The sequence below is a fragment of the Petaurus breviceps genome, unplaced genomic scaffold, assembly GCF_028583685.1.
Source record: "Petaurus breviceps papuanus isolate PSGF00001 unplaced genomic scaffold, PetGlider_PUasm1.0 126, whole genome shotgun sequence".
Classification (NCBI taxonomy): Eukaryota; Metazoa; Chordata; class Mammalia; order Diprotodontia; family Petauridae; genus Petaurus; species Petaurus breviceps.
Genome location: NW_027185655.1, coordinates 4,733,684 through 4,755,051, shown reverse-complemented (window position 1 = coordinate 4,755,051; position 21,368 = coordinate 4,733,684). Strand labels below are relative to the sequence as shown.

Here is a 21,368-nt window from a genome sequence, read left to right as displayed (position 1 = left end):
ACATTACTATTGACTCTGATCTCCTGTCTGAAACAAAATTGAGAGAAGTTCAAACTCGACCACGGAGTTGAGACTCACAAGGTATTTGACACAATTTTCCACTGTCTCATCAGCAGCACAGCCTTTTGCAAATTCTACAACTTCAACCACTAATTTTATATGGTCTTCAAATGGGCATTTCTGGAGGTATTGAGCAAGTGTGATCAACACTCTGAAACAAAGAGTTTTTATGGTTACTGAAAGCAAAGATAACATTAAATATCAAAAAAGGAGTATAAAGTGTTTTCTGTGCTGAAGATTCAATTGCATCTACACCATCTCAAGTTGGCTAGAGGACCATCTACATCATGTCAACTTGGCTAGAGTACCAAGGCATCCTGAGAGAGGGGTGTCATATGCCTCATGAATGAACCACCACTACCTGAGTGGAGACAGCCCAGGACCCTGCAGCCAAGAGCCCTAGGAATAACAGGACCCCTCTACACACACACCTTGGTCTACTCTGACATCCCCACAGCCATTAACAAAGGGATCAAGCCTTGTAGAGATGACCTATGGCAACTGGTTCTAAGGCTGCTTGCATCCCCCACCCCTTCAGTATCTACAGCTACTGAAGACCCAGAAAAGAAAATTCTCCTCATCAAAGTCCTTGGCAAAGTCAAATGGTTCAATAGCAGAAACAGAGGATGGTTTTATCAGTGGAAATGTCATTAAAGGAAATGTATTATTACCATGTACTTTGCTATTTTACCCTAAGGACTATAGGATTTTTTCCATCTGCCTTATAGCTGCATTCTTTTAGATGATCTCTCCTTGAGAACAGGGACTGCTTTGTTTTTCTATGTGTGTTTATCTCCAGCTCTTAGTATAGTGTTTGATGCATAATTTGTCATTCATTCACTCTACAAGGATCAATATATGTCATCTCTTCCTCACTTCTCCTACCAAAGTGGGGAGGGGAAGAAGAATTTATATAGTACTTACTATGTGCCAGTTACTGTGCTGGGCACTTTACTAATATTATTTCATTGGATCCTCACAATCTCATATAAGCTCTACTCAAAGGATCCTCAGTCTCACTACCTGCTTAGTTACTGATAAATTTAAAGTGGTATTTATCCAAAGGACCTTTGAATTTTAACAGTTAAACAAATGGTGACAAGTCTCCAAATTTTAGCCAGTGGATGAGGATTTTGTGGAGGAAGGAGAGCATCTTCATCTAGTTGTCCCCATACCCTCAGCTTGGATCCCTTAGTATGGATCTCAAACCCTCTTATCCAGTCTGGCCCTAATTATTCAACTGCAATATCCATGCTATCACCTTACACTTCAGACATATTTCCTTTTGATGAGGATACTTGTTAATATATCTAGTAATTAGAACTTGCCTATTGACCACCCCAGGTCCTATGACTCATCTCAATATTTTTAGATACATTATCAAATTAAAAAGAGAAAAAAGTCCAAAAGTCCATATTCTTTTAGCCCACTCAAAATTAATACTGATGTTCATGAATTAACAAGTACAGAGTTGGGAATCTTAGTCCGGGGAAAACTGCTTAAGGTGGGAGAAAAAGCCTAATCCAGGCATCAGTAGATCGAAGAGGGTAACACCCTCTGAGACATGCCATTATCACACAACACAGAAAGATCAGTCCTGCATAACTGCCATGATTGTTTATGCTTTCCTTTATTATTTATTGTAACACTGGGGAAGGATAAAAAAAATTAAGGCAAAATTGATGTTTTCTTAACTCTGTTGGTTTGACACCAACAGAGAAACAAAACAGATGCATGAATTTTGGGTCCTCAGTTCAGTCTCTGTTTTCTTCCACTGGTCAACTAGAAGAAAAGAAAAGATATATCATAAACAAAAAATGCTTTTTAAATCTAGATATGTAAAGACAGTGTTTAACATTCATTTCTTTAAAATTTTGGGTTCTAAATTATCTCCCTTGTTCCCTTCTCATCCTCCTCCAGGACAGTAAACAGTTTGATATATATGTGCAATCATACAAAACATATTTCAATACTAGTTGTGTTGTGAAAGAAGACACAGAAGAAAAGAAAAGAAACCATTACAAATGTAGAAAGTGAAAAATAACATGATTCAATTTGCATTCAGACTCTATTAGTTCTTTCTTTGAAGGTGGGTAGGAGTTTTGATCATGAATCCTTAGAAATTTTCTTGTATCATTGGATTGCTGAGAATAGCTAAGTTATTCATAGTAGAGCATCGTATGATATTGCTCTTACTGTGTACAATGTTTTCCTGATTCTACTCATTTCACTTTGTATCAGTTCATATAAGTATTTCCAGCTTTTTCTGATAGCATCCTGCTCATCATTTCTTAAAGCATAATATTATTCCATCACAATTATACACAACACTTTGTTCAGCCATTTCCAAACCAATGAACATCCCTTCAACATTCAATTCTTCACAACCAAAAAAAAAAAGCACCTATGAATACTTTTATACAAATAGGTCCTTTTTGTTTTTTTTTAGATCTATCTAGGATGAAGACATAGTAATGATATTGCTGAATCAAATCATATGCACAGTAAGTATGACTTTTAAAATTATTAAGGAAAAAAATAGTTTAAATTTTCCCTCCCTTTTGAAAAGAAAGAATAGTGAATTTTTTAAAACTGGACATCACCTACATTTCCCAATATGTCCCTGCCTCTTCTCTTTCCTAGAGAGACATTCTTCATATGGGTAATTAAAAAAAGAAAGTTCTTATGCCCAAAGGGCTATAAATAAATGCATACACTTTGACCCAGCAATACCAATTCTAGGTCTATATCTCAAAGAGATCAGAGAAGTGGGAGGAGGATCCATATGCACAAAAATATTTATAGCAGCTCTTTTTGTGGTGGCAAAGAATTGGAAATCAAGGGGATGCCCATCAATTGGGGAATGGCTGAACAAGTTGTGGTATATGAATGTAATGGAGTATTATGTGCTATAAGAAATGAGGAACAGACAGATTTCATAATAACCTGGAGAGACCTATAAAAACTGATGCGTAGCGAGAAGAGCAGAGCCAGGAAAAATCTGTACACGATCATAGACGCAACATATGTGTGATGACTAACTTCAATAGACTGGGCTCCTCTCCGCAATGTAAGGTTATAAGACAACTCCAAAAGACTCATGGTAGAAAGAGATGTCCACATCCAGAAAAAGAGATGCGGAGCCTGAATGCAGATTGAAACAAGCTTCTTGATTTGTTTCTTTTTCTTGTTTTGTTTTGTTTCCTCTTTCCCACTGATCATTCCATCAGTTATAATCCTTCTTTACAAGCTGACTAATGATTAATGTGAAGATATTTGTAGATTCTTTTTCGAGTGCATGTCTCCATGATGGGGGGTGGGGGAGAGGGAAGAAGAGAGAGAGAAAAATTTTGAAACTCAAGGGACTGTGAAACTGAATGTTGTAAACTAAAAGTAAATAAAGAAACCAATTTAATTTTTAAAAGAAAGTTCTAACACATTATTTAAATTAACACATTTACTAACTCCAATTCCGTATGCAAGGTTCCATTCCTATAGTCTTGCTTTCTCAATAAAGAGGACTCTCCTAATTAAAAAATTATTAGTTGATTGAATCCAACACAAAGTACAAAACAGTAATGAATTCAGCAAGAGGAAAGAAAACAGTTATCCATAAAGATCTGAAATTTAAAGTGGGTCCTTTCTTCCTGAGGTGAGAAATCCTGAACAGATTTCATATGTACCTGCCTTGGATTTATATTACAATGCTACATCATGTCAAGTATAGTTAAATTCAGTACAAAACAGATCCCCTATAGCCAAAACAGATCCCCTATAGCCTCCATCCTAAGAGGGAGGATTGCTCAAGTATTACCAGCCCCTTTAACTTAGGCAGCTTAGCAGTAGAGAGTTAAAATTCATGCACCAGCATAGCCTATATGCCAGGCAATATGGCAGAGGTCATAGAGTGTTGGACTTCGAATCAAGAGAACTTGGATCGGTACCCAACCTCTGATGAACATCCTCCAATCATTTAAACTCAACTAAATCTGAGGTATCCATCAACTGGGAAATATGTCAGGGGAAAGTGGTTGCACAAAGTTGAATTCCCAAATATTTGACATATCACCCTATTGCCAATGAAATAGTACAAAGAGAATTACCTGAAATGCTAGTGGTGGCTTGTTCATCTGGTGTTTAAACCACAGCAGCTTCAACTGTAGCAACCAGTTTAGGGCCCTGCAGGCAAAGAAATCACAGATGTGTGAGAGATTCCAGAGAGCCCAAGTAAACATCCTTGAATGTCAGGTTTCGGCTCAAGGAAAAGCTGCCTATCTGTATATTCATCTGGTTTTGAAGCTATAGGAAAACTTCTCCTGTGAAAGGGAGGTTAGAATTTTTTTGTTTTTTGGAGGGAAATTGGGGTTAAGTGACTTGCCCAAAGTAACACAGCTAGTAAGTGTGTCTAGTGTCTGAGGACCAATTTGAACTCAGGTCCTCCTGACTCCAGGGCCAGTGCTCTATTCACTGCGTGAACTAGGCGCCCCGAGTTTAGATTTCTTTATTGGACCCTAGATGATGGCAAAACCTGGAGGAGAAATAGATGTATGGTAAAGAGAGAAGCAGTGAATTCTTATCCCTCTTCAAGTCTTCCAGTGAAGCCTGGATGACAAATTGCCAGATAGAGAAGAGAGAGAATTCTGGGGTAGGGACTAGAATACATCAGGGGACCTTAAATATTTTAATATTGATAACTATTTTTAATATGATTGGTTTCCTTGACACTTGTGTGAATTTAATTTTGTGTGTTTCAAAAACATTAGTCTGAGAAGGCGATCACAGGATTCAACAGACTGCCAAAGAGATCTATCAAACAAAAAGGGTTAAGAACCCCTGCTGTTAAAGGGTCTCTGAGGTTAAGATTCTGGATTCAGTGACTGACTGAAACTGGGGCTGTTAGACTAGCTGTGCACAAGCATGCAGGTTTAGCTGAGTTACAGATTGGTCTTTTTCAAAAATATGGACAGTTAAAGGAATTCTATTAAATCTGATGCAGTGAATGTATGATTTTCATTCAACTTGACAAATAGGAGACAGCAGAGACTGATAACCATTCAATAAGTAAAAGAAAACTAAAATATACAACAAAAACTAAGCATAAAATGGACACATGAGAATAATTTAGTCACATGGGAAAAGGGAATAGGCTCTTGCTTTATGAATGATCGGTGATGACCTTTTAGGAATCTAAGGGAGGAAACCTAAGTACTCCTTGCTAAGCCCACGTTTGAGATATCACCAAGTACTCCCAAAGGTAGATGCATGAAAAGAAAAAAGAAGTCCATACTTCAGCAGCAAAGCAGGCTTCCTGGTCGGCTTCTTTGCAGCACTTCTCCACGAATGCTCTGAAATCATTAATGACACCTGTGACCTGGTCTTCAGTGATCTTGGGCTTGTGTTTCACAAGTTCCACGAGTATACTGGAATGAAAGAAAATGCAGAAATCAGCATGAAATGTAAGGAGTGACCAAATTGGCCAAACGTGCCTCATCTGCCCCTACCTCTAGGTCACAAATCAGAGGGGAGATACTGATATTGAAGCCTGAAGTTTGGAGAAAGATGTAAGTAAAGATGATATTAAGGCTTCCTTGGGACATTTTCCTGCCTTCCCCTTCAGGGATCCTAGACATCTTACCATAGGCTTCATCACATGTACTTTGGACATCTTAAAGCGCTACATAATCATTGATAGCAATCATTACTATTAAATACTATTCAATTATAGTCATTTGCCCCACAAGCTTCTTCTGAGTGGCTTGCCCTTAAATCACTCTCTAACTACTCTTCCCTAACATGTTCTTGTCCTAAAACAGAAAGGTTTGCTCATGTTCTCAGTACAATGTCTTTCTCACTATCGAGGAAAAAGCAAATAAGTTTGAGGAAAGCAGGAGACCAAATGCTCCAGACCTTTGTTTCTTGCTCATTCTCTCCTCTTCGGGAAGTGTGCACAGGTCAGCATGGAAAGTGAATGTATCTTTAGAAAATGGCTTGGGTTGGTATGTGTCATCAGCTCCCAAGGCAGAGAAGCAGGGCCTGCGGTTCACCAAGGAGTCTGTGCAGCATTTGGTGATTCTTTCACTCACAGGAGTCTTCTCATGCATGCGACACAGTTTGTCAAGTATAACAGCCAGCTAAAGAAAAAGAAAAATGGGCTGAATTCACCAAATGGGTAGGGTGGACACATTAGTACATCAACAGACTAAATTAAACTGCTATATTGAAACCCACCCTTGCTCTTTACCTCAGGCTAATATTAGCCATTGAATTTTGAAGCTTCCTTTCCATGAGCAATTAGAAGCTTCTAAAAATGTAGAATTTTTAAAAAATAAATCAATTAAGGGGTTTTGATTTGGAGTTCTAGGGGCTCTATTTAAGAGAAGGAATAAACAACATTGATAGAGGGAATTTCTTTGTCACAGATTTTTTTTATTGGCCTCTCAGGTAAAACCTCACAAAAATAGTATTAAAGTAGAAAAGAAAAGAAAAAACTCACATAACCCTCAGTACAGCCCATTTTCTCTTGGTCACTGACTTTACAGCATTTAGAGCCAACTTTTGCTAATTTATGTCCAAGGTGAACCAATGTTGGGGTTGATACTTGAGGTGCTTTCTTGGTATAACGGACCAGCAATCTGGAATTACAGTATTTCAAATGTTTATAGTCAGACAAAGAATAACTTTTTAATAAAACAATAATGATAAAAATGATAGCATTAAAAACTTGTCTAGAAGCAAACACCAATCCAGAGTCAGCTTGACATCATTGAACTGAACATCCCTGGTAGTCAATATGGCTCTTCCATTTTTCTTTCTCTCTGGCCCTCCACTGTCATGGCCTCCACTACCCAACCATGCTACCCAATACTGTGTTTTGCATAGTGGTGACAAGGATATTTTACAAGGTTTCACAAGTCCTCTCAATGAGGTTCACGTTTTCAATGATGGAAATTTCCCAAATATCCCAGGTTTCCCCAGTATTAATCTGCCATACATGGATCTTTCTTCCACACTGAACTTAACTCTTTCATCTCCACCACCTCTTGGTATTCTACAAGTTGAGTATCCATTACAAAGGGTAGCCCAGTCATTCATTTGTCCTGAACCATTTTGTTTACATTTCAGATGGTGTCCCAAGCCTCATATTTGCCTGAAAAAGTCTGGCATTCTTTACTCTACTGTTTACTTTCATGGTTTTTAGCATTGGATCACATCACCTTTCAAGCTTCAACTTTCCATGCAGATGAATCTTATTTTGCTCAACATTGGATCATAGACTTAGAACTGGAAAGGACCTTGGAGGCCACTGAGTCCAACACCCTCATCTTACAGAGAAGGAAACTGAGTCCTAGTGACTTGCCCAAGGCTAGACAGCAACCAAGTGTGAGAGTCAGCTCAGAACCCAATATCAAACTCAGGTCTTTCTGATTCCCAGCCCACTGCTCTCTTCACTGCCCCCTGCTGCCATGGTCTATGAGTCATAGCAAACCAGTGCTGCCCTTAAACCCCCAAATTATTAAAAGAACCAGAGTCTTACATAACACTTTGAAAGGGAAAGTAGAAGCTTTCATGTTTTATAGCCTTTTGTAGGAGATTGCCCTTTTATCCTGCTTGGTCATCTCTGGTTATCTCGACCTATATCTGGTCCCTGGACCCAGATGGCTCTGGAGAAGAAAGTGAAGCTGCTGACTTGGCACAACACTGCTTCTCTTAATTCTAATTCATTTCCAAGTTATTGAAACATCTTCCTGATGTCGTGGGCCTCTTCAAGAATGAACACAACCACTACCTTACATCCTATTAAACTTCAAATATTAAAAACTGTTCAAGTAACAACGTCCCACTTACGCATTTTCAAAACCGTTATCTCCTTGTTTTTCCAAAATATCACAATTTTCCTTGATTAAACGGTTGGTATCTTCAATAACAGCTTTCTGATGATCAGCCTGAAAAAAACAAGATGGTGCTTATAGCATGTTCTCTGTAAACGCATGAAATATGTTGTTTATTATTTTTCACTGATTATACCCAGTTTAAAAATTATATCAAAATTAGCCCTCAATACTCATTCCATCCAGCTCACTTAATTTCATTCAAAACCATACCTAAAATATCAAATAAGGGTTTTCAAGACTTCAGGATATTCCAGTTCCACTGTCTAATGACACTCATGCTCAGGAAAACTCAAAAATTCTTCTGTACAGCTATATTGAGACTCTCTTAAATATTACATCTCAGAATGCTTTTTCACATTCTGTCTTAGGAGAAATGGAGACCAGCAAAACCTTCTCCTTTCTCAAAGACCTGTTCTACAATGACAGAGTCTCATTTGCAACCTTCCCATCTAGAGATGGAATACAGAACAGTTCTTCATAATTATTTTGAACATTGCTCATAACAGCCTGATTTGAAAGCCCAGAATGAAGCAGGATTCCAAAGATTCAATTAGAATTCATATAACTTCATTTTTTCCCTTTTTTGTGTACTGTGCTATCATTTCCACATCAAGTGAGTAAAATAATTTGATTTTTCTTTCTTTGTCATGAGAAACCTACCATTTTGGCATAGCAAGAAGGAGGGTCAGCCGTGGCACAGCACTCCTCAAGTGTGTTTTCATAGTCCTTGGCAAGCCTTAGCAGTGTGGTAACAGCAAGCTCAGGGTGTCTTCTCGAATTGTCATACAAATAGCTTAAAAACAAACATCAAACAGATGTGAACATGGTAGGGAACAGGATCAGCCCCCAGCATCCTTCCTCTGTCCTAAAGTTTGATACATTTTATAAAATTACAATAACAAAAAAATTTCTGACATAAAATATTTAGACTCACTTTGCCTATCTATCTTTATGCTGATGGATTCACCATATGCTGTTAAATTTTCCTCTTTTTTCAAAAACTCAGTTCTGCCCAGCCCTACTCTGTAATATTACAACCTATCACTGAGACCAGAGGACACCAGTTATCTGACTCCCAGTTCTTCACCTATGGCACTTAACTCCCTCCTGCCTTCTTCTCTTCCTTAGTGGTAACACTTCTGGATGGCTATCAACTTCTCTGTTAGTCTGTATATCCCTGGAAAGTTAACATTCTATCTTATACTTCTTTGTATACCTTAAATTACCTTGCTCAGAACTGTGAGTGCAACATGGACTTAACACATATTTGTCCAATAAAAGAGAGTAAATGAATGGATGGACCAGTGTATGGTGGGATGCATGGATGGATTAAGAACAGCTCAGAACACAGGAACAATTCAAAGTTTGCCTTTCTTCCCTAATAAATGAATGATAGGGGTGGCCAGGTAGCACAGCGAGTAAGAGCACTGGCTTCGCTGTTGGGATGACTTGTGGATCGAATCCGGGCTCAGACACTTAGCATCCCCCCCCACAAACACCTGGCCGTGTAACCTTGAGCAAGTTGCTTAACCCCAATTGCTTAGGGGCGGCCAGGTGGCTCAACAAGAGCATTGGCTCCAGTGTTGGGATGACCTGGGTTCAAATCCGGACTCAGATACTTAGCACCACACCCAGAAATAACTAGCTGTGTAACCTTGAGCAAGCTACTTAACCCTGATTGCTTAAAAAAAAGTAAATAAATAAATGATGATATCATCAAGCCTCAAGGTCACAAAGTGGTGAGTTTCAGAGCTAAAAGGGGCCTTGCAGCCCTTTGTCCTCTTCCAAATAGCACAGGGCCAAAACTATCTCCAAGTTCCCAGATATCTTTACTCTCTGGGCCAAGCAGGGCTATTATGACTTCCTGCTGTCATTGGCATTTTCTTGAGGCAGAAAGAAAGAGATTATACTTCCTGGAGCCAAAGATGAGATTCAATTAAGCTGAAGTCACAGAGTCATTGGGCTGGATCCCATGACTAAGTACAGTGGAAGACACCAAGAACAAAGTTTGTCTCCATTTCTGTCTAAAGGACTTGGGAGAGGCAAAGGCAAGGAGTAGCCAACAGCTCTCCAAGTGTGAAGCGAGTAGAGTGTCAGGGGTATGGTATGGAGCATGTGACAGGATCCCAAGAGTGAGATGAAAAGTGTCATTACGTGGCTAAGTAGAGATCTTTTGCCTCTTTGTAGTTTTGGCAAGCATCCTTGGTTTCCACGTATTCAGCAAGGAAGTTAGGGAGGTCAGCAGGAATATCATCATTCTCCACATCAACAATGCATTGGCTCTTCTCTATTAGAGGCTTCTCACAGCACAGTGCCAGTTTGGAGGAGATTGAATCTTTGTTGTTACAAATGTATTCAGAAAGAGCCACCTACATGCAGGAAGGGAGAAGTGGTTTAACCAAGGGTCAATGTCCTAAGTAAGACTCTCGAGACTCCAATCCAGCTCTGCCTTTCCCTTCTAGAATGCCCTGTGGAACCTCCCCATTTTTAACAAACTGTCCTTCACTTAGACCCCTTCTTCTGAAGCTCCTTCCCCATCCTTGCAGCCTCAGAAAACTGACATTCCTCTAGAGACAGTTCATCCCTGCCCATCCCCTCCAGAATGGGATGTCCCTTCTCTCATTCTTTTTGTGTGTTCTGAACAAACTTGCACACACACACATGCATGTACGCACGCACATATACACAGACACCGGTCCAGGACAGAATGGAGGTGAGTGTGTGTCGGGGGGAGGGGGGGTCCTCCCCCACTCACTACCACTTTCAGGCCCTTCCCCATACTACCTGCCCCCACTGTATTCCTTTTAATTTCAACCCAAACAGATGTTTCACCTTGCCTATACCCTAGTGGGTTTTACTGGCCTTCTCTGGTTCATTCTCCTTGCTTTCTCCCATGCTTCAGTATTTGGCTGCAGTCCAAGTTTCTCTGCACTCCTGTCCATCATCCACTGAACTGATTTTCCCAAAGCTTAGGTCTAAACATGTCACTCCCCTATTTAGTGAACTTAATAAGTCCTTAGTACCTCCAGGATCAAATAAGAACTCTGTTTGACACCCAAAGTACTCCATATAGCCTGTCCCCTTCTTACCTTGCCAGTCTTCTTACACTTTACTCCATTCCACAATCTGTCCTATGCAGGAACACTGGCCTACTTTTAACTGATTCTCCCCTAGGCCCCAGTGCTCTGTCCTCTTTGCCTTTTATCTTAGATTTCCTGGCTTTTTAAAGATAGATTAAAGGTCTTCTAGGTATAAGAACCTGCCCTCCTTATATTACCTTCCATGGACTCAATGTACATCTTGGACATTCATTATTTATTCGCATGCTGTCTTCTTTCCCCAGAATGGAAGCTATGCATTCCCAATGTACAGAACACTGTATCTGGCACATAGAAGGGGTCTAACAAATGCTTATTGACTGACCATCTGGATAGCAGCCACATTCACTTTCCTCAATGGGTGTTCTTTCCAGATAAGAACCAAAACAATTACAATAATACTATTAAGAAGTAATTTTGGTAAGGGAAGTAATAGAGTTTCAGGATGCTAGGAACCATGGGTCAGTAGGAGTGGAAAAATTTCTCATAACCCATGTTGGGTAGAAGCAATGACAACACTGGAAACAAACCTTGTCTAATGTATTTCACCATCTTGTTAATGACCTGCCTTATTTTATGCAGCAACAAGGAATTACTAAGTGCCTTCCACTTGTGAGGTACTGCGCTAAGCCCCAGGAATTTAAAGGCCAAAAGTGCTTATCCTCTAACAGCTTCCACGAAGATAACAGATAAATACACAAGTTTTATAGAAATATGTACAAGTCAATATATGGTCATTTTCTGCTCAGAGAAATGAACAGCTGAGGAGATCAAAAAAGGTTTCCTATAGAGAAGGACACATGAATTTAGCCTACTGCCTGGCATACAGTAGGTGCTTAAGAATTCCAGTTGACTCACTGGATGACAGAATAAGTTGATATTTGAGTGAAACTACTGATTCAAATTTAGTATTTATTATCCCTCTGATTCTCTTTTTGTTAAATTTGTGTTTTAAAAAAAACTCATTCAAATCTATTATAGAGAAGCTTATATACCAACAATATGGGTTAATACCAATAAATACTTACCCTGTCATCAGCACACTCCAGAAGGTCACCATGGCAACATTCTGTATGAATCTTGGCAAGATCGTTCACTATTTTATGAAGTTCAGCAAATTCAACCTTAGGGAATTTCTGACTTAGCCGAGCTATGAGCCTAGAAAGAAAATCCACAAGAGGTTAATTATTTGAATTTAAATCTAACAAGAAAAGTTCCCAAAAATTACTTTTTACATTGGTATGAAGTTCTTGGATAAGTTGACATATAGAAATTATAAGATACAGGACTTGAACCCAAGTCATTCTGATTCAGAGAACAACACTCTGTGCACTCTGTCATACTTGCTTATCATTAATCTTTGGGAAGCATAAGTATTGTCCAAGCCTTTGTGTTAGCATGGCCATAATTATTATATTTTTATTTTTTTGGAGGGGGGAGGATAGGGCAATTGGGATTAAGTGACTTGCCCAAGGTCACACAGCTAGTTTGTGTGTTGTGTGTGTGTGTGTGTATCAAGTGTCTGAGGCCGGATCCAAAACCAGGTCCTCCTGACTCCAGGGCTGGTGCTCTACTCACTGTGACACCTAGCCACCCATAATTATTATATTTTTAAGGTCTTAGAAGGCATTAGTCACATCTATCACTCTTTTTGAAAATTCTAAGCACTTAATAAAAATGATTACCTAGAGATTCTATGGGGTACTTTGTGGACCCCACTACGGTGAGGTACTTCAGGCAAGGTGGATGAGAACTTTTATGATGAAAAGAGAATTAAGGCTTAGCTGGGCTGAATGAGACTACATCATAAACCAAAGTGGTAGTCAGAGGATTAGAGAGAACCAGAAGTCCTAACCAATATGGCAGGAGGAGTAATCGAGAGAATAATCTAAGCCAAGAAGAGATGAAGTGAGAGTGGGGCTGGGAGGGGGGGGAACCCCTCCCAAAAAGCCTCTGTAATACTCCTAATTGGAAGATAAACATTTCTAGACCTTACTTATAACATTGGAATAAAAATGCATGCCACTTTTATTACAAGGACTAAACAAGAAATTATATCAATTTTGAGATAATTAAATTGATTCTGAATCATTTTTCCTGATACTACTTCCAGACAAAAAATTTTGTCCTGTAACTGCCTAACTCATGGTTCTTTGTCTCTGAACTTAGTGCAGAAATACACTGACCTTTAATGAGTTAAGTTTAGAAATACAGTTCTCCTGCTAATCACCATTCTATTATTGCCTCAAAGAATTCTGGTATTCTTAGTGGATGAGGGTGGGCACAAGTTAAGCTTTCCTCCAAGGATGTCTGGTTTTCTATCCAAAGAAGTCTGGCCCACTTTCTCTGAACCTTACAAATAGACTCAAATAATGAACTTTTCTAAGTTACAGGAAAGAAGGGGGATGTTGCTTGCCCCTCATTTCCAACTTCCAATTCATCATATTGCTGCCTGCACTTCAGTTATGTAGCCAATCATGTTGTCCTCAACCCCATGATGTCACCTACTGTGTTCTATTTTTTGTTCTATGCTTATAAAAATGAGTTGAATCATCAATTCTCTTTCTTTTGGCTAATCAAGGCAGTCATTAGATTCATTTTACTGGCAGGTAGTGCCCTGAAAATAAAATGTTATCTAGCTTGGAGAACATTTCTCAGTTTACCTATTCATTGAATTTCACTTGTGACAATTTTTGTTTCACTTTTTGGAAGTGATTAAATTAACAACAAAAGTTGTGATATCTACAAATAATGGAATCACTTGATTTTTCCATCTTTGCTTCTACAACAAATGCAAAGATTTTTAGGTAAATGAAACTGATACTTACCCAGCCTTGACAGCTCTCTCTCCAAACTTTTCTAAACTGGAGCATCGGAATCTCTGTTTTGCATCTGAACTTAATACTTTCTCTCTTAAAGGAGTGAGCTGTAGGAAAAAGAAATCATCTTTTTCAAAAATAATTTCCATATTTTCAGTAATATGGAAAAAATTCCCCACAAAGACCTCACAAATTAATTCAATATTTTCTCCAAAATTTGAGGGGTTTAACATAAGTTCCATGAATGAAAGCCAGAGAGAGACAGAGAAAGGGACAGAGATTTATTGATAGGTATATTTCAATATTATCATTTCCTTTCTAATCCTATGTATTTCCTGTTATGAATTGGAAGACATAATTCTGAGAAAGGTCCATAGGCTTCAAAAAACTACCCAAGGGATCCATAACACAAAAAATTTCAAGGAACAATGCTTTATATGAAAATGGTATTGCTGACCCACCAATAATGAGGTATGTACTTAGACTTGTTTTCTCAGTAAAAGTGATGGATTTTTTGGACTCAACCCTTAAAGTTCACTTTCCTGGTGCCTCCTGTGACCAAGGTGTTGCAATTAGAAGACAGTGATTCAGATTTAGGAATGGTCAATGATCATCTCACCACTATGTAATACATTGTAAATTACAAAAGGACAGAGGATATTTTGAGTTTTCTCTTGGTGCCCTTAGGACCTTAATAGTGTCTAACAGGGGATGGATAATTGCTTGTTGGATTGGAATTAAAGCTAGGACATTCATTTCTATTAGTATAATGTGTGAATACATCAAGATAATCAGTCACAACCACAGTGATTAGTAATTGAATGCTTGACCTCTCTGGACTAAGTTTCCTCATCTATGATGAAATTGTTAAATATAAGAATCTCCAAGTTCTCTCCCAGCTCTCAATCTGTACTCCTACCTGGAATATGAAATCTTTAACATTCTATATCCTGATGGAACAAGTTATATATCTTTGCTAAGTAGGATACATTCTCCACATCTGGAAAATTATATAGCATGTGTTGTTCTCAAAAAGAGTTTCAAAAGTATTTTAAGACAGAAAAATTTTAATAGCTATCAAAGATAAATCACTTATTTACTAACCAGCATTAGGATTGGGAATAAAGTAAAAATGTATGGGATTTGATGGGAGCCAAAAAAAGTTCACATTCAAAACATCTCTTTCATGGGCTTATTGTGTGCCTAAAATTTCACTATTCACTACAAATTCACTCCTTGAGGTTAAGGAACTGTATCTCTCAGAATCCTCATTGAAAAGGAAAACACCTTAGGATAACAGAATTCAATTATTAACAATTGAATGTGAATTACTTTATGAGATTATTTTTCGAAGAGTACATCTGGGTATGGTATCAAAGAGATAGGGAAGAGGACAGGGTGTATTTTTATAGGGTAGGAGCCTTTGGAGGGAGAGTGGAATTGGGAATGTTACTATAGTCGGGTACTTTGGAAAGTGAAGAGTCAGTAGAAGGATATGAAATACCTCCTGGGTCATGGGAAAGAGCCTAAAGGATCCAAGACGACAAACTTCACCTGCTTCTCAACTTTTCTTAGGACCAACTATGTCATCAGGCAGCTACATTGCCCAGTGGGTAGAGTATTAAGCTTAGAATCAGGAAGACTCATCTTCATGAGTTCAAATCTGGCCTCAGACACTAACTGAGAAGCTGGGCAAGTCACTTATCCCTGTTTGCCTTGGTTCTTCATCTATAAAGTGAGCTGGAAAAGGAAATGACAAACCACTCCAGTATCTTGGCCAAGAAAACCCAAATAAAGTCACAAAGGGTCGAACATGACTGGACGGCAATAAAACTATGCTATCAATTCCATCTTCAGCCCTTCCTAATGTTCCCAATATCATCAGTCTACACAGCTAATTCGTCTGCCTACAGTAGAGTCTGTACACTCCAAATTCCTCCACAAATATAAATTCACATGCTTTCATGCACGCGCACACACACACACACAATACTGACCCCAGGATGCAGAAAGTTCTCAATTGCATTATTACAAATAATGAAATGATAAGAATGGTTTGGAAAGTTTAAGCAACACAGAGGCAGATCCTATCTTACTACCAGTCACAGATGTGAGATCAGTGCTGAAGAAGAATGAAGAATCAGAACTTTAGAGTTGGAAAGAGCACCAAGAACCATCCCTCAAATTACATTAGAAAACTGAAGCCAGGAGAAATTAAGTGACTTGCAGAGGGTCACACAGTAGGTAAGCACCTGAGATGGGACTTCAACCCAAGTCTTCCTGACTTCCCCCCTCCCCCGAGGGGGCCTTCTCTACTGCACCACAGTGCCTCTGAAGGCAAGGGCCAGGACTCAAGAAGGTGCTGATGGATGATCATGGGAAGCTAGATGGGACTTCTTGGGTCCAGGGATCCTACACTGATTCTCTCTCTCTCTCTCTCTCTCTCTCTCTCTCTCTCTCTCTCTCTCTCTCTCTCTCTCTCTCTCTCTCTCTCTCGCTTTCAGTCTCTCTCTCTCTCTCGCTGTCGGTCTCTCTCTCTGTCTCTCTGTCTCTCTCTCTCTCATTCTCTCTCTCCCATTCTCTCTCATTCTCTCTCTCTCTCTGGCTCTCTCTCATTCTCTCTCTCATTCTTTCTCTCATTCTCTCATTCTTCCTCTCATTCTCTCTCTCATTCTTCCTCTCATTCTCTCTCTCATTCTCTCTCTCATTCTTTCTCTCATTCTCTCTCTCTTTCTGCCTCTCTTTCTGTCTGTCTGTCTGTCTCTCTCTCTGTTTCTCTCTCTCTCTCTTTCTCTCTCGCTATTGCTCTCACTCTCTCTCACTCTTGCTTTCGCTCTTGCTCTCTTACCTTTTCAGTGAGGCATGCGGCTTTGTCAGCAGCCTGGCAACATTCTTTCACCATCCCCTTATACTGATGAGCATAGGCAAGGAGTGCTGGGGCATAGAAATAGGGGTGTCTTCTGGCAACCTCATATAGGTAGCTGAAATTGGCAAAGAGAACCAAGTGGTCATTTTTGCATAGCTATGAACAGTGATCCTCCCCAACCTTGTACCCACATCAACCAGAACCAGGAGATAGCAGTTTATTCCTCCAACTGAACGTAACTAGATTGGACTTGAGCTGTACCCTCGTTCGGCTAAAAATAGTAATTGGTGTGTCTAGGGAAATCACCACCAACAAGGCCTAGGAAAACAATGTAAAAGCCCCACTTCATTTGAAGAATGAAGCAAAAGTCTCATGGAAGGCCATGCATAAGGAGTGATCAACCAAGGCCCAGCATTTTCATATAAAAATTAATTTTTCCTGCTAACTCAGGGCTGGGTGCTGCTATTTCTATACTGATCAAAGTGCTATTCTTTTCTTTCAGCTTTCTCTGAATCCACAAGCCCTAGGACCCGAGATCTAGGTCCAGCTTGAGCATAGGAAATTCTGAGCAGGGAAACTCCCTCTATCTCTGCTGATTGGTCACTTTTCAAATATATAAGAGTCTTTGCCAAGCTTCCAGCAGCACTAAGACCCCAGAATTCTGGAGCTAGAAAGGGGCTCAAAGACCATATGATACAATCCCCTCATTTCAGTGATGAGGAAACTAAGACCCAAGAATCTGGAATGACTTGAGTTTTTCAGTTAGATGGCACAGTGGATAAAGCATTGGGCCTGGATGCAAGAAAACCTGAGAAAATGAGTAGCTGTGTGATTCTGGGCACGTCACATAATCTCTGCCTCAGCTGCTTCATTCATAAAATGGGAATCATAACAGCATCTAAATGATTTGTTGTGGGAGTCAAATAAAATTATATTTGTAACCTCCTTAGCACAGGGGCTGGCACATAGGAGGTGCTTACTAAGTGTTTATTTCCCTTTTCCTGGAGTCCCACAGAATTAGTATGTATGATGTATGCCAGGGCTTCTTGTCTCCTATGGTGGCCCATTAGACCCTCCTCTCATTTTCTGTTATCACTTACTATCCAGCTACTTTGTTTTCATTCTCTTGGATGGATTTGCACAGAGCTTCAGGTTCAGGGGCTTCGATTTTAGGGAGCTCTGGATGGTCATCTTTGTGGCTCAGGAAACATTTATTTCTCTCAGGTTCCTCTTTAGCACAACAGTCCGCCATCTCACCATACATCTCCCGAAGACTTGCCACTTTACATAACTTATCCCCTAAAAGTTGGTGCTAGGAGGGAAAAAAATAAGTGGTTAGTCACTGAACCATTTAAACTCTGGGCCAAGTTGACTTTATTATTTGAGTGGAACAAGAATGAGAAGACAAGCTAGAAGAGGAAAATGCTACTCTCAAATTATCTGCCTTTCTCTTCATTCAGAACAATTCCTTGCACTTTTCTAATGAGAGAGAAGAGTTGTGGACTGGTATTTATAGTCCAAGAATAAAGAGAGAAATGGAATTCTTGGTCAGACACCTTACCATTGACTCTGATCTCCTTTCTGAAATGAAATGAAGAGAGATCAAACTCAACCACAGAGTTGATACTCACAAGGGATTTGCCACAATTTTCCGCTGTCTCATCAGCAGCACAGCCTTTTGCAAATTCCACAACCTCATTCACTAATTTTATATGGTCTTCAAATGGGCATTTCTGGAGGTATTGAGCAAATGTGATCAACACTCTGAAACAAAGAGTTCTTATTGTTACTGAAAGCAAATATGACACTAAATATTTTTTTAAAACATTATAAAGTGTTTGGTGTGCTGAAGATCCAATTGTATCCACACTGCCAACTTGTCTAGGGTACCGAGGAATCCTGAGAGAGAAATGGGGGTATGTGCCTCATGGGTGAATCATCACCACCACCACCTCCAATACCACCACCTCTATTCACAGCCAGGTGGAGAGAGCCCAGGACCCTGTACCAAGAGCCCTAGGAATAACAGGACCCCTCTACAGACACACCTTGGTCTACTCTGACATCCCCACAGCCATTAACAGGGGGATCAAGCTTTGCAGAGATGACTATGGCAACTGGCTCTAAGACTGCTTGCAGCCCCCATCCCTTCAAGCAGCCACAGCTACTGAAGACCCAGAAAATTCTCCTTACCAAAGTCCTTGACAAAGTCAAATAGTCAACAGCACAAACAGAGAATGGTTTTATCAGTTGGAATGTCATTAAAGGAAAGTTATTAGTATGTGCTTTACTATTTTACCCTAAGGACCATGGAATATTTTCCATCTGCCTTGTAGCTGCATTCTCTTAAGTGTGTTCTCCTTGAGAATCGGGACTTCTTTGCTTTTCTATGTGTGTGTACCTCCAGCCCTTAGCACAGTGTTTGATGTGTGATTTTGCACTCATACACTCTACAAGAATCAATATATATCATCTCTTCATCACTGCTCCTACCAAAGTGGGGGAAGACAGCAAGCATATATATAATACCCACTATGTGCCAAGCATTTTACAAATATTCTCTCACATAATCCTCACAATCTAATTCAAACCCTGCTATCAGAATCTCCAGTCTCACTTCATGCTGAGTGACTCCTAAGTTTAAAGTGGCATTTAGGCCAAAGTCATTTGTATTTTTACAGTTAAACAAATGGGATTAATTCTTAAGGTAAAACTTCAAGCATTACCCAGTTGATGATGATTTTGTGGAGGGAAAGATGATCTTCCTAAACCCCCCGAAATCATGTGTAGAAGGTAACCCATTGCATATACGGCAGTCACTGAGTAACTGAAGTCAATTCAATTATGCATCTAGACCTAAGTCTAGGAGACTTAGCTCAAAGTCTGCCCTTGACACTTATTATATCACTATTTACTAGACCTGTGACCCAGAAGTCACTCAACCTCTGTCTGCTTCAGCCTCCTTATCTGTAAAAATGGGGATAACAAAAGCATGCTCAGCTGCCATCCCTGATGACCATGTGGAAATGTGGGGTGCCTACTACCAGTCATAAGTGACATCAGAGCTTCATAGGAGAAATGTTGAAAAGTTCTTTCATTAGCTACTGAGCCATAAGCCAATAGGAACTGTTTTGTGGGAGAGGTGGAAGAAAGAGAAGAAAGGAACTGGCTATGTAAGCTATAAAGTGATCATTTTAGTTGAAATGTTTATGGAAATTTAACAGAAGAAATGAAAATAAATTTTCGATAATTATACTTACAGGGCTTTCACATTTTCTTCACCCAAATCTCTATACCGTTTGGCAATCTCACTCTTAGCTAGAAATAAAACAAAGAACAATGATTTATATAGAGATATGCATACAGATATATTAAACTACCAAGTGAAGAACCCTTCCTCAATACAAGCATGATTTCTGTATCCATCTGACTCAAAAGATGGTGTCTCTGCCAGCACAGAAAAACCTTTGTAGAATAGTCAAACTCAGTTCAGTTTAACACCCGGAGAATTGCTGAATGGCAAAGATACTTCTTGAACCATCATTTGAACTTGGCAGTTTCTTTATTTTTTTCCTCAAGTCCATGGTAGGATTTTTGTTGTTTATTTAGTTATTTTCAGTCATATGCACTTCTTCATGACTCTCTGGGATTTGTTTACTTTGACTTTTTGGCAAAGATCCTGAAGTACTTTTACATTTCCTACTCCAGCTCATTTAACAAATGAGGAAACTGAAACGAACAGGGTTAAGACACTTGCCCAAGTTTACCCAAACTAATAAGTGGCTGAAGCCAGACTTTAACTCAAGTCTTCCTGACTCCAGACCCAGCACTCTGTTCACCTAGCTGCCAAAGTTGGATTTGTTTTTCTATAACCCCTTCAGAGGAGTGATGGAAAGTCTGTCTGAAATGCAAGTGCAATAAACTCAAACTCTAATTATAAAATTTATCTAATGGTTCTACATTTTTGTATGCTGATGAAGTCCTAGCTGAGGAGGTGGGAGGAATAGGTTCCCTTTATGTCTTTGAGATTGTGTATCTTCAAGAAGTCATGATGGCTACATTTTCTCCATCTGCAAAAGAAGATTACAGAAACTTATCCTGTCTATCTCACTGACAATATTAGACAGACCTATGACTCCTTTAGCACTATATAGATACAATCATTCTGATGATTATTTTTCACCTCCAAAGGAAAATATACATGATGGGAACACAAATCCCTGAAGGTACAATCTTCATTTAGCCTCCCCTTCTGCACTAAAAGAGACCATGAATAGAAAGATTCTTACGTGCGTCTCGACGGAAGATTTCCCTGGAATGAACAGAGCTGAAGAGGAAAAGAAGGGAAATGAAGGTGACCCACTTCATCTTGTCAAGTTTGTGGGAATTGGTGGAGGAAAAAGGTAGGATGTTGAGAGGAGAAATGTACTAATATACTTTTTTCAACCAATAATTGTAGATTATTAACTCTACATTTCATTTCCTCCCACTGATTTCAAAATTCAGAATATTCTTGCCAAAACTGTGTTTGCCCAAATTCCTTGCACATGTTTGCCATCTGGAACTCTCTTCTCACAAAGACCTTGTAAATTCATTAAACTTATGTAAAATACCTTATCAAATTATAAACAAG

The 21,368-nt window shown here is 39.3% G+C and overlaps 1 protein-coding gene across 1 annotated transcript; it reads right to left on the bottom strand.

The window, feature by feature from the left end:
- Window positions 1-1,662: 1,662 nt before the first annotated feature.
- LOC138164089 (albumin-like) lies at window positions 1,663-21,118 on the bottom strand. Its single transcript, XM_069091710.1, has 15 exons — window positions 21,025-21,118; window positions 19,996-20,053; window positions 18,367-18,499; window positions 17,836-18,047; window positions 16,718-16,850; window positions 13,879-13,976; window positions 12,079-12,208; window positions 10,107-10,321; window positions 8,613-8,745; window positions 7,906-8,003; window positions 6,554-6,692; window positions 5,968-6,191; window positions 5,348-5,480; window positions 4,164-4,239; window positions 1,663-1,842 (listed from the first exon to the last, which is right to left on the bottom strand). Exons 1-14 carry the CDS (start codon window positions 21,101-21,103, stop codon window positions 4,198-4,200), a joined length of 1,827 nt encoding a protein of 608 aa, XP_068947811.1. The 5' UTR covers window positions 21,104-21,118; the 3' UTR covers window positions 1,663-1,842; window positions 4,164-4,197.
- Between the last annotated feature and the right edge of the window lie 250 nt (window positions 21,119-21,368).